The sequence below is a fragment of the Rattus norvegicus genome, chromosome 2 (genome assembly GCF_036323735.1).
Source record: "Rattus norvegicus strain BN/NHsdMcwi chromosome 2, GRCr8, whole genome shotgun sequence".
NCBI classification, from domain to species: Eukaryota; Metazoa; Chordata; class Mammalia; order Rodentia; family Muridae; genus Rattus; species Rattus norvegicus.
The window spans coordinates 5,758,120-5,771,613 of record NC_086020.1 but is presented as its reverse complement, the minus strand read 5'-3'; the positions used below and the strand labels follow the sequence as shown (position 1 = coordinate 5,771,613).

At 38.0% G+C, this 13,494-nt stretch overlaps 1 protein-coding gene across 11 annotated transcripts in view; it reads left to right on the top strand.

The window, feature by feature from the left end:
* The window catches only part of Cast (calpastatin), a 109,581-nt gene that overhangs the window by 45,600 nt on the left and 50,487 nt on the right, over window positions 1-13,494 (top strand). For 2 of the 11 annotated variants that reach the window (NM_053295.2, XM_006231698.5), the window contains exons 3-8: window positions 4,479-4,538; window positions 5,627-5,665; window positions 7,231-7,284; window positions 7,758-7,871; window positions 9,769-9,858; window positions 13,067-13,135. In NM_053295.2, the coding sequence (NP_445747.2) occupies window positions 4,479-4,538; window positions 5,627-5,665; window positions 7,231-7,284; window positions 7,758-7,871; window positions 9,769-9,858; window positions 13,067-13,135 (426 nt within the window). The remainder of the gene's footprint in view (window positions 1-4,478; window positions 4,539-5,626; window positions 5,666-7,230; window positions 7,285-7,757; window positions 7,872-9,768; window positions 9,859-13,066; window positions 13,136-13,494) is intronic. The other 9 variants (XM_006231699.5, XM_063281351.1, NM_001033715.1 and 6 more) reach the window with 6 other exon arrangements.

The window sequence follows — 13,494 nt, the reverse complement described above, 5'->3', positions numbered from 1 at the left end:
CTGGCTTTGTAGCCAGAGAGTTAAGAAGCTGAGGGAGTACTTTTTCTATTACCTGGAATTAGTGTCAAGAGAATGGATAAAAGATCATTCCAGAAGCCTGTCCCTTAGTCAGAAACTCAATTCTCTCACCTTTATAATAACCCATTTATTTATAAATGGGAATTTATAAGAACCTTCAGGGGCTCTCAAAACCAAATTTGATTCCACCTTTACAAATGGCCTTCCCTTCTCATGCAACCTCACTAGATATACACATTCAACCCTAGGCCCTAGAGAAAGATGCAGTGGGTATGAAACGGGTCAATAGCTTATTTAAAGGAGGCAGATTTGGTAGAGGAGGCCATTCATGATGCAACAATGTTACCACTTCCTCTTTATGATAGAGTGACCTGGGGTTGAAGGAGGATTCTCAGCAAGACTGACTAAGGTAGAGAAGTTATGATGCCAGGCTGAAAGCTGGGGGGTGTACCTTAAAGGGCACATGTGATACTCATGTTTTAAGAGGGAAAAAAAGTTCTTACCAGTGACATTTTCATGATAATAACAAAGATAGGGATGATTATATGGTGTGTGTCCAAAGATCCAATGTGCTAGCCATTCTATAGTAGATGATTGGAAATGATGATGCAGTACTGGAGACTTAGGGACTTTAAAGGCAAGTGAAGCAATTTCTGGTTTTGTATGATATATTTCACAGTAGGAACCTTTGCTCATTCTGCCTAAGCATTGGAGATGTGGCAGAAAGGAAGGCTTATATGCCCAGAATGGGAGACTTTGGGGAAATAGAACCATTTCTATTTTTTTTTCAGAGGTCTTAAAACCAACTTTTCTTTCACTCATCTTTCTAATCTTCATTGTATTAAATTTCAGGAATTCTTACAATAATGAATATGCAAATTTGAGATTTTAAAAATAATGTCAGAAAATATAATATTTAGTTAGAAAATTAAATGTTTATTTTTTATTCTATAGCTAATGTCTTATCAGCATTGTTTTATTTTAATGTAACTTGTTATAACACGCTTGAGTTGGACCTTTGTTTTATCCCATGAGAAACCTTTTAACACTTCTGCTGCATCACTTAAGTTATGAAACAAACCTTGGTGTGCTTGTTTATTTTGTTTGCTTTTTTGCCACTGGACTCAACTACTCAAGGCCATAGTTATGTCTTATTGTGTATTCTCAATTTCTGGAGCAGTGCTTTTTAGATTATGTCTCTTTGGTGGGAGGATGGTGAATTATTTTTATCAGGGCATTACCCTGACGCTTGTTACTTGATCCTGCTTTAGCTCACATAAATACTCAGCATCTCTGGGTACTTAGACATTCCTTGGGTTTGCAAAGGTATGTATAGTTTCAACTGTACCCTGGTCTGACATGCAGTGCTAGCTCCATGGAGGTATTTTAGTGAATGTATGAGAATATTTGAAAACTGATAGCTCTTGACATTCCCAGGACCAGTGAGTGCTAGGCATTGCAGTGCTGGGACACAATGGGCCTGGTGTTTGTGCTAGCATAGGCAACTATCCATTTTACATGGATGCATCTCCTTGGACTTTTGTTTATATGCTCCCCCCACATCCTGTGTTCATATGTAATCTATCATACCTTCATATCATAGTCTGAACTTTCATGGGACTCTCACTTGCTGGAGTGATTGTTTAACTCATGTCATTTCTGCCTAGGTTCTTACCTTTCACAAAGGCAAAGATATATATCATCATCACAATATCCTCAGAACTTAACACAGACTCATACTGTGTTCCACATAAACTGAAGGAACCAGTAAACAGTGGTGAACCCTGGAAATGAGACTCCATTTTTCCATCTGTTTAGAGTCTATTAAGTTAGTCATTAACAAGGTCATTGCTAACACTCTTTAAAGATCTCGAAGTTAGCTTTTCATAGCTTTTCACTCACTATCGGCATTGATGTTCATGATTGGCTATGCAGATAGTATGGAATGAAGGTATATTCATCCAGTTTCTTACATGAAATAATAAACATTAAACACTCCTTGCTTTCACCTATGGGATAAGAGCTGAACAAGCCATAACAACCCAGAGTTGAGAGGGTTAGTAATGGTATGGGGTCATTTCCATTTTTTCAAGTCCCCGAAATCAGAATTTATATTTCAGTTTTTGGAAAATTTGGCATGTCTTAATGTGGAATTTCCATGGAGGACTCTATACAGATGCAGCCAATGTCTAAGTCCCATTTTGACCATGCTTCTGTATAGCTGGTATGTGGAGAGGTTTTATTATTCCTAGTGAGCATTTAATGTCTCCATTATTGGACACGAGACTCCGTTTCAGGATTTATTTAATGGAGTAGTAGTTGGGCAGAGATAATCCAAAGATATGTGCTCTTATAAATATTTTAATAAATTTAGATGTTTAAAATCAACATTTTATGAAGCCAGAGAAGAGTCCTTGGTACTCTTACAGAGTATTCTCGTTCAATTCTAAGCACACACATGGTGGCCCACAACCATTCATAATTCTAGTTCCAGGGAACATGATATTCTCTTTAGATTTCTTCTGGGTACCAGGCATGCACATTGTGTGTGTGTGTGTGTTTGTGTGTGTGTGTATATTTACATATAGGCAAAACTCATACAAATAAAATAAATAACAAAAAACTTTACAAATTTAATTTTCACCTAAATATTTTCATCATAGAAAACACTTTTTTTTCCTACAATTTGTTTCTGCTGCTTGTTTGACATAGATGAGGAAAGGCACTTGCTGAATTTGGTTAGAAATTCATAAATTTCTATCTTCACAATATGTGAAGAACAAATTTTATTCTCAGTGAAAAATATGGCTATTTATATATTTCTCCACTAATTTATCTATAAAGATAATCTATCTTTCTTATCCTTAAAAGAAAGTGTAAGAGAGATTATTATAGTGCTTGTGGAGAAGGTGGGGAGGATATGCACACATGCTGTTGGGACACACAACTGATTCCTGCCTTAAGAGTGCTCAGAAAAAAAGTATTTTCATATGGTTTTGTTTGAAAAGTCAGTGTGCTAAAATTGTAAGTTACCATAGTTGAGTTACTGTAGTGTTAGCCGAGGTCTGTGGATAAGTGATTTCAGTCATGGGAACTAGGTAACAGGATCATACTACGATCCTCTCGCGTGGGAATATGAGTGGGAGAAAAGGAAGGAGGAGGAGTGAAAGGCTCCTTGTGATGCTTCTTGACATAACTTCTGAAGTGGCTCAGGGCCAGGCATTGGAGACAGAGTGAGGCCCACATTATATCCTTTCCACCTTCCTAATAGAGTTACAGCTATATTGACAGTGAGTTGTTCAAGTAGGCAACTTGTGTGAGATGAGATTCCTTAGCTGTGAAGTCTAATGTATTCAAATGTGAAGAGCTTTAAGTGAACCTGAGTTGGCATTTGCCAAAATGGCCAATATCTGTTTTAATATTATCAGCTAAATAATAATATAAACCAAGTAATGGAATAATACTCAATATATGAATGCATCCACAGGCTCGGGCATCTCCCACTTCTTAGGTGATTCACTTGTAGGACTCCACCTCCACTATGCATTCCAAAGGAGGGCATTTCAGTTTCTATTTGCCCTGTCTTCCATCTTCTTTTTCCTTATATGGCATTAAAGGACAACTGCCATTTGTGTTGTGTACTTGTTTATTCAAATTTTATAATGTATTTAGTTAATTACTTGTTAATTACTAGTTAATTACTTCAATACCTGAAATAATTTATGTAAAGAAAGCAGACTTTATTTCAGCTCACAGTTTTGGTGTTCACAGTCCACTTATAACCATGCCATCCTAATGGCTCCATTCTTCCAGCTAAGCTCCACTTCAAAAAATTCCATAGCTTTCAAACAGCACCAGTGCAGGACCAAGTATTCAGAAGCATGTGGGGATTCCTTCTCATTCAAACTATTTCATATTAGAAATAATGTGCTAGTATAATGTACACAATTATCACAAATACTTATAAAACCAGCAAAATAGGAATATGTCATATTTTACATGGCTGAAAAACTGAGACAAAGTAACAGGTGCTAGTAAATAACACCTAGCTAGGATTTAAATAAAGTTATAAAAGGGTTCTAACAAGTGTCAAAGTACACATTGTTTTTAAAAATATTAACAATTATAACAGTTTACCATATATATATGCCATATATATATTTATATATATATATATAAATGTACAAGGTAATTGTTATCTACTGAAGGAAAAACCTGTTTAGGAAACTAAACATAAAAAACTCCTGGCTAGTATTATGTAACACATAATAGACTCTAAATTTGAATCCATGATCACAAAGACTTTGCCCTCTGGCTGGCAATACAGATTGGAGTTTGTGGACATGGTACTACAAACAAGGAAAAACCATGGTGGAAATATGGGCAGTGCAGTGAAGAAAAGATGAGGGCAATTTTAAGGGGTTATGACAAGTCTGACTTTTTATTTCTCTCTTTTCTAGGTGACAGCTTCCTCTGCTGCCACTGGCACATCTCCCAGAATGAGTACCACAGGAGCTAAGGTAAAATCCTTTGGGGGGCAAGCTGAATGCATGCCCTTTAACTTGTTTGTCAGCAATCTCCTTAGCTTAGGAAACTCGCATTCTGTAAGTCAGCATCTTCTTCCTGAGTTGGAACCTTGTGCAAATTCTCTGTTGTTTGAGACTCTTTCAAAAGAGTCACTGCAGAATTTTTTCCCTTGATTACATTTTGGAAAGAAGAGATAATCACTCCAAATAACATCTCCTGGCACTGAGTGAATAGCAATCCTTGTTTCTTGGTAATAATTGTAATATTTTTGGTAGATATTTACAAGTAAAAAACTTATACTAAGTGACCCCAGAAGCAAAAGAAAAGGATACTGGTTGATTCAGATGCTTTCTGATATGTGGATCATGGAGTAGAGTGCCATTTCCTTGACAAATTTCTTTGAGCTCTGTTGGGTAGTTAAACTTATATTCCTTGGAACTTTAGGAGAATAAAAGGCGTGGAGTTGCTACATAGGATAGCCTAGTTCTAACAGATGACTGAAGCTATCTTAACATCTCTACCTTAGTTACTGCAACTCAAGCTGTTTCTTAGAAGTATTTCAGGGTTCAAATTAATGAGGAGGCATTTGCAAAGTGTTCTCATCCTGTTTGTTTATGTATTCCAGTATTTGACTATGTTAAGAGCTCCTGGCTCCATTAGTATCAAATTGCTTTATCTACACTTTCCAGCTTTTGTTTGTTTTCTATCTCCCATGCCATTATGTTGCCTAGGCATTTTCCTGTTCCAGGTATGTGAAAGCATAAGTTACTACTAGGGATTCTTTTACCTCATTTTGAATTAGAACAGTGCAAATATCTGGGAGTAAACTGTCCATTTATCTAAATTTTATAAAATTTAGCTTTAAAATTTATATTTGCCTGATGGTTTTATTTAATAGTTTACCTGTATATTGATTTTTAAATCATAGTATAATATTAATTCCACTATCTATTAGTAACGTATTAGTTGTCTTTTGTTCAAATATTTTTAACATCATACATTCTTAGCAAACTATCTCCAGTGTTATCTTTTTAATTTGTCTTTCCCATTTTTTATTACCCCCCTCTCCCCCCAAATTTAGGCTGTGAAAATAGAGTCTGAGAAGTCACAATCAAGTGAGGTAAATAGTTTAATGCTGTGAGTTAATTATTCTGACCCTTTTTAAATAATAATGAATGAGTAGTTTCCTTTATGGGTATAGGAATTTGTCAGCTAATTTAAATACCTTTGACTATTCTGTAGAATATAAACTCATAGAATACATATAAAATCCTTAAAACATTCAATCCATACATTGTTAAAATATATAATATTTTATAACCAAAAAGCATTTAATAGGTTATTTTATTAAAAAATAGGTTCTAATTCACATTTTTAAAGAAAGGAACAAAGGAAGAAAGATCAAGCAGAGGAGATGGCCTGGTAAGTAAAGGTGCTTTCTAGTAAGACTGAGTTCACCCAGAACCCACAGCAGGAGAAAACCAATTCCTAAAACTCACCTTTTAACTTCTACTACACCACTCTGCTATGTGCATGTGCACACATACAAATATACAGTCAAACATACACACATATTTATGAACATGTATAAATATATACACACACATGTATACGTGCATGCATGCATGAGTGCACATGCTAACATACACATAGACAACATATGCACATAGGCACACATACATGCACACACATAATACATTCACATGTACTCATATACTAATAATTTTAAAAGGGAAAAAGACAATATAAGTAATAGATACCTTGAAACACTAGGAGAAGCATGTTGAACCTGCCCCTAGATCATTGGAGGACAGCAAGTGGGTGAATCTTGACAGTTCTCTGCAATGATGGAGCTGATATGAGTCACTCAGGCCCTTTCACCTGAGAACAACTCCTCCTGCTTCCATGCCACTTGATTGTCAAGTCTGAAAGTCATCTTGCCTCCACAGAAGGATGGCGTCCAGGGTGCCAGGAACTTCTTTCCCTTCAGTACAGTGTCACTATATTACTTCAAGTGTTTAAGCAAATACTTGGGACCATAAGGTTTTCTTTAGGGCACAGAACAAAGGGAAACATTAGAAGCCCAGATATAGGTGGGGTCAGAGAGTGAAAGGTAAGGCTTATTTGATTCTTATAAGGGACCCTGCCTGCAGCCTTTGCAAAGTGGATTCTATTAAAAAAAAAATTTAGAAATAGAAATAAGGTGAAAATTGTCTTCTGTTCCACATTTCAATGCTTGTGTTTATCTACCAAATGTCAAAAGAATTGGACCTTTGGGGATATGATCATACTTCATCTCCTATGGACAGAGACTTCAAAATCAGTGCAATGGGATATGGCGTGTGTTACTACTCGGCAAACTTCATGCTCACTTTAATCTTTTGATGCCTTTACAATTAGCCTGGTATCTACTAATCAATCTCAGGGAATGTGCAGAGCAGCAAGATTTTATTGAGTGAGTGTCTTTGAAGACATCTTTCTAGAAAAAAGACAATTTTTTTCCTGTGTCTGATAGTGGCCACCAATAGAATCTGCTGGAGGTCACTGTTGACCACAGTATATGCCTGGATTCACTCATGAGGACAGGATAGTTTAGTTGGGATTGTATTTGGGGAACAATTTGTGATTATAAAAATAGTAGATTTTAATACAGTAATTCAGGTTTTACTTCTTTGAAATTAACAGCCACCTGTGATTCATGAGAAAAAGCCAAAAGGAAAGCCAAAGGAAGGGTCAGAGGTGAGTGATTGTTGTTGGCACTTCATCCTGTGTAGCAATATCTGTTGCAATATGACACTAACTTGTTTCTTCAGCTGACCCAGTGCCATCATATGTTAACAGCAGTGTTCTGTGATTTTGTTTTGTTTTGATTTGCTTTTGTTCTTCAAGACAGGACTTCTCAGTAACCCTTGACTATTTGGGAACTAGCTCTGTAGACCAGACTTGCCTCAAACTCCTAAAAATGTGCCTGCCTCTGTGATCAATGACCACCTGTAGTGTTCAGTGATTCTTAATGAAGATTTTGGGAGGATTTCCAGTATTTCAGATTTTGTACCTAATGTACAATGGCATTTACCACATACTAATTGATATTTTCACGGTTCAGAACTGTAAAAAGCACAACTGTTATACACAGCTTTTATTCTATCAATAAAAATATCTGAACTGTTTTAAACCACCATCATGTTAATAATATATGTATGTGCTTTCAGCCCCAAACTCTTCCTAAGCATGCATCAGATACAGGAAGTAAGCATGCTCACAAAGAAAAAGCACTTTCCAGATCAAATGAGCAGATAGTGTCAGAGAAATCATCAGAATCAAAGGTGAGCTTGATGAAGACACTAATATCATCTTACTTTTAGGTGTGCCCTCCCCTTATCCCAAAGTGTACAGTTGGCCAAGCCAGCTCAGTCAATCAACAGGTTCTCCAGGGCAGGAATGAGGGTTGAAAAGAAAAAAGACAGTTAGACAAAACTATAACGTGACTCCAGCCATTTCTGAGGCTGAAGCAGATGTTTTATTTTCCAATCTGCTTTTATGCCACTTTAATTACATGTAGAATGATAAGATCAGTTCTCAGTTGAGGAACAAGCAAGGTGATAATCAAAATCCTGTAAACTCCTTTCTGGGGGCTGGTCAGGATGAGCAAGACAAAAGGACTGCCATGCATGCTTCTGCTGAGCCTGCTCTGCTCTTTATATTAACTCAAATGTAAATGTTCTTAATCAGAGCCCATTTCCTGAGCCCAAGCCCAAAGCCAGATTCCTGCCCTGGGCTTCTTTCTTTTGTCCTGATAATGTCAAATTCCTGCCTAGTGTTTAGAAGCCTGTAGCCCCAAAAAGGCTCTCAACATACAGTTGAATTTGTGAGGTTGCACTGGATACATTTGGTATTGTAATGACATCGTGCTTTTGTTGCATTGGTTTTGCAAGAAGCATTGTAGGAATATGGGATAATGGAGTGCCTGAGGAAGGCCAGCAGGTAGATTTGGGCAAATGCACTTCTCATGCTGCCCATAGGCAGCAGTCATGACTCTGGTGTCCAGCAAGCAGAAAACTTTGAAATGAGGTTGCTTTTCAGATCCCTGTAAACTTCAGCCAACAGATGCCTTGCATTCTCGCTCATATTTGTTCTGTCTCTCTTTTTCTGTCTCTCTGGGCCCATCCATCTGTCTGTGAAAGTTAGAGACACTTTGCTCTTAAAAGAAATATATGAGAAGATTCTCATTGAGAACATTTGGAAGATAAAAACTAGACCTACTTCAAAATACATTTTACATCAGAGTTTACAAATAAGTGGTTCAGCAGTTAAATATAACCACATTGTTTGTTTAGCTTACAATATTGTTTAAAATTATTTTTAACTTATTACAATTGTTTTTAATTAGATGCTGGCAACAGATGTCAGGACATTTCACATAAAATACCCATCTATACTTTCTTTTAAAAATCAGACTATCTGGAGAACTGGGCTCAGATGACAACTGTTGGGAGAAGTGTCCACAATTCCTTTGTGGGCTCCAGTTTGCAACTGCACACTGAGCTCATTGGGGCCAGGTATAATGGTGTTTGCACATCTGTGTGACTGACCTAAATGGACTCTGTAAGTTCTTGAGACCAGCCCTATGTTGTGCATAACTTTGTATCACATGGAGAAGAAGTTAGCAAACTCTCTCCACAGTAATTTTCTAAAAGCAAACTGGCAGTGTAGGACCCGATGAGCCCTATGTCCAGGAGGTCCCACTCACGAAGAAATGGAGATGGAGATCGATGCAATAAGGAAGAGGTTTAATAATCCAGTACACTGGGGTGACTCTGTAATTGGGACAGAGGTGACCTGAAGAACAGAAGCCCACACCCTTTATACTGTTTCAGGGCTTTAGTAACCTAAGCATGAGTCGGTTATTCCTCATTGGTGAGGGCTATTACTTTTTGAATTCATTGGTGGTCGCCTAGCCTATTGTCCTTTGAATTCATTGGAGGCCCTTGGTGGGGGAAATATCTTTGGCATGCAGAAGAGGGTGGTGAAGGACCCCTGCAAAGGGCGGTTAGCTCATTTCCTGGAACTGGATGTTTTCCTAAATTCCACCTACTATTTGCCTAAGGCAGCCTTTGTCCTTAAGTTTGAATCTTACTGCAGGTTTTGGTGACATTTGAAACTCATGATCTTGGTCACAGTCAAAGATACTTAGTCCTGTCACTCTTCTATCTCTGCTCTCAGACAAAATTTCAAGATGCTCCTTCTGCTGATGGAGAGAGTGTGGCTGGAGGTGTGACTGTGGCCACTGCCTCAGACAAGGTGGTTGTTAAGGTGAGCATTCATAGACAGACATAACATGAGCCATGCTTATGAGGCTCTGGTTCTAAGAAGCACATTATCAGACAACCATTCAGAAATAATGGATACTGTTTGTGTATTTTTGTGAAGAAGAGCATATGTTTTTGGAATTTAAAGTGAGAAAAACACTGAAATAATTTTGAAACTATATATCTAGTAAATATTTATTGGGAATCTGGCATATAAGGCCTGATATCAATGCCAAAGAAATCAAAAAGTTGGTTCAGGCTTTGCCTTCCAGGTCACAGTTATGAAATCAAGGACATGAAACGTTCATGAGTGTATTGCACTCAGCTTTGAATGTTCACAACAGCAGCTTTGACACTAATTCACAATCACAGCAAGGGTGTGAGTCGATAGCATGATGTGTTGGCCAGTCCCAGGAAACCTGCCTTAAAGGACCTTCAGGTACCAGTCTGGGAGTGTGCAGAAAGTCACAGAAAAAGCTACAAGTTCCCTGAAACATATTGCTTTCTTGGGATGCCAGGCACATTATTTTAACCAAACTCACAAAAACTTTTTCATAAAAACACTCACATATGAGGGGTTTTGTGATAGATTACTTGTATATTATCTCAGGACTTACCATCACTCTGGGAAAATCTGTGACCGAGTGTGTATTTAAGTGAACTAATTTGAAAAATAGTAGACTTAACTAGAAATGTTAAAACATAACCTTTTAAAAGTTTTCAAAATTTAAGGTTTGATGTTAGCAATTAAATAGCCCATGTTATCAGTAAAAGGTAAATGATCCAAAGGAGAAAAAAGTTACATGGAATTCTGTCATTCGTTGGCTTGATTCTGGACTTTCCATAAGTATTTTATTTTACTTTACTCCTGATTCATACCCATCTCAGTAGGACTAATCAAACCTGTCTTATTTTAGTATGAGGCAGGTTTGAAGCATTATAGTTGACTATAGAATGTGTTGGCCAGATGAAGAAAATCCCCTACCTAGAGAGACATTCTATGAGGAAAGGTAGATTCCATCTGACTCAGGGAATTCACAGAACTTCAAGAGAGAGCTCTCCTTTGACAGGACAGCTGGGATTCCAGGCTTGCAAACACTTTGATGTGTTGAGCAGTTTCAGATGAGTTCTGGGCACAAGCACATTCCCGTGTCAGAAAGCACAGAGTCTAGAGGTGACTGAAAGACCAAAAAGACAGGTTAGGACTGCTGGGGAGAATGCTGTAGGAGCTTGTGGGTAGTGGCAGGAAGCTGCAGTTTGCTTGGGGCTGTTTCAGCGATGCTGGTGAGTCATTATGTAGCTAATAGAGCTATACTAGAAGAAAAGAGGAGGGGTTAGGGATTTAGCTCAGTGGTAGAGCATTTGCCTAGCAAGCACAAGGCCCTGGGTTCAGTCCCCAGCTCCGGGGAAAAAAAAAGAAAAAGAAAAAAAAAAAAGTAGAAAAGAGGAAAGCTGTTTAGTTATTGCAGAGGGAAAACATTCAGATTTCGGAAGGAGTTGGCCGAAGAGGGCAGAGGTAAAGAAAACGCACAATGTGCTGGGGCTTCAAAATAGGGCATAAGTAGCCTGGTGACACTGAAGTAAGACAAGATAAATGCCACAACACCAAGGTTTTGGAGGTGCTCACTATGTGGTCCAAGGGTCAACACTAAGAGCACATGCCTGCTTAGCAGTGGAGTGGGGGAGCACAGCACTGTGCTCGAACTTCAAACTTCAGTTACTTTCAGAGATCAACAGAAGTTTATAGAGTGCATGTGGAAAAAGGGCTGTGCCTAATTAAGGCTAGACTGGATTTAAATGTTTGTTAGACCTAAGGAAAGGTATGTAGCAAAATAATTAACATATTGTGTGGTGCACAGAAAAAGGGAGGAAGTAGGAATAGAGATAGAGATAGAAAGATGAGATAGGAAGAGGGGAGGAAGCATTGTGAGTGCACGAAACTACACAAGGAGGCAGCTCACTCCAGGAAGGGGCTCAGATGACCAGACTTTGGCTTGCACCTGGCACCGTGTTTTAGCACCAAAATCATAGCAGTTGCTAATTTGCCATTTAATTATGCAGCAAGTGTTTACATCGTACTTACCAAGTATCAAACATTAACATAACCTTCACAACCCCTAGGTAGTTACCATTGTTGTCTTCATATCACTATTAAAACAAGGGACAGGAGAAACGATTTAGAATTCTCAAGTACCTGTGTATGCACTGCTGGTATACAAATTCAGGCAGTCTGAGATTTGCTGCCTGAAATTATTATGTTCAAATGATTTAGAAGGTCCTAAATGAAATAACCTAACCAATATCATTGCTGCCAAGAGTCCCTGGCCCTAGAGGATTTGGCATAGACCACCATCATAAGTCAGGAGTATACAGAGTATGTGCTACTGGAAATGTCAGAAGAAATATCACGGTGACATGACAAGGACAGAATGGTAATGCTGCTTTACTGTGGCAGGTGTGGAAGATAAGAGCTGACACAGTGATCCCCAGGGCCATCTTCAGAGATTATGTCTGGACAGAGGCAGGAAGGTTGCTGGTTGGAAAGTTACCAGCTACACGAACTGCAATAATTTGTAGTAAAAGGAGAAAATATAACATGAAAATCAGGGAAGGAACAATGAGTAACCAAGTAAAGAGACATAGTTGTCCTGGTGAGCGGAAGCAAACAGGGAACAGAAGCTACCAGAAGCAGCTTCAGAAACAACTTGTAGGGTTTCACGGCCCAGGGTAAGTATGGTGGATAAAGGAACAGGCAATCCTGGTACAGATCATGGTTTTGTTTCTTGCTCTATAACCCAGGGAAAGTCACTTCATCTCCACTATTTGCCTTCCTCTTCTCCTCTCCATTTTTCCCTTCCTATCCTATTCTGTTTCTCTTCCCTCCCCTCTTCTCCCTTCCATATACCAAACATTTTAATTGCTTTTCTTTATATCTTTCCTTGGATTTATCACATAGTTAAACCAGTCTATCCAATTAAGACACATATGTTCTTTTCCTCTATGAGCTGATCTCTCTAACCCTTTCTTTCCCGTCACTAAACAGGCTTAATGTTTGTAGTAGTTTTGAAGCATTTGCTGTCACCATCCAGGGTTGTTCATGGGACTAGAACATGATCTAGGCTGTTAATATTTGAATAATTCATCTTAAATGTGCCATAATGCTGTTTCATAAAGTGTATGAACGTTTTTAAGTCCTTTAAAACTCCCTCTAGAAAAAAGAGAAGAAATCATTAACACCTACTTTACCTATGGAGTCCACACTAAACAAGCTATCTGACAAGGTATGGAGACCAAACTTCATCATCAGATATTTATCTTCTGCTTCCTGTCTCAGCCTGATTTCTTGTTATTTTAAAGGAAAAATGTAATGACTTAAAATTTAAAAAGTTATGACTAAGTTGACAATGTGGCCATCACATTGTATTTGTACCATTTTATGATATAAAGCTCTATTTTGAAAATCCTAGTTTCATTACACCAAGTTCATTTGCAGTTTCTCTTCTGGAAATATGTGTTCTTTATCAACATGCATGGATGCTTGAGACTTGGCAAGTCTCTTGGTTTTAGTGTGGGACATCTAAGGGTTGTCTAAGTAGTTTGTATTACCTCTCTACTGGTAAAGAATATAAGGTACTTTAAA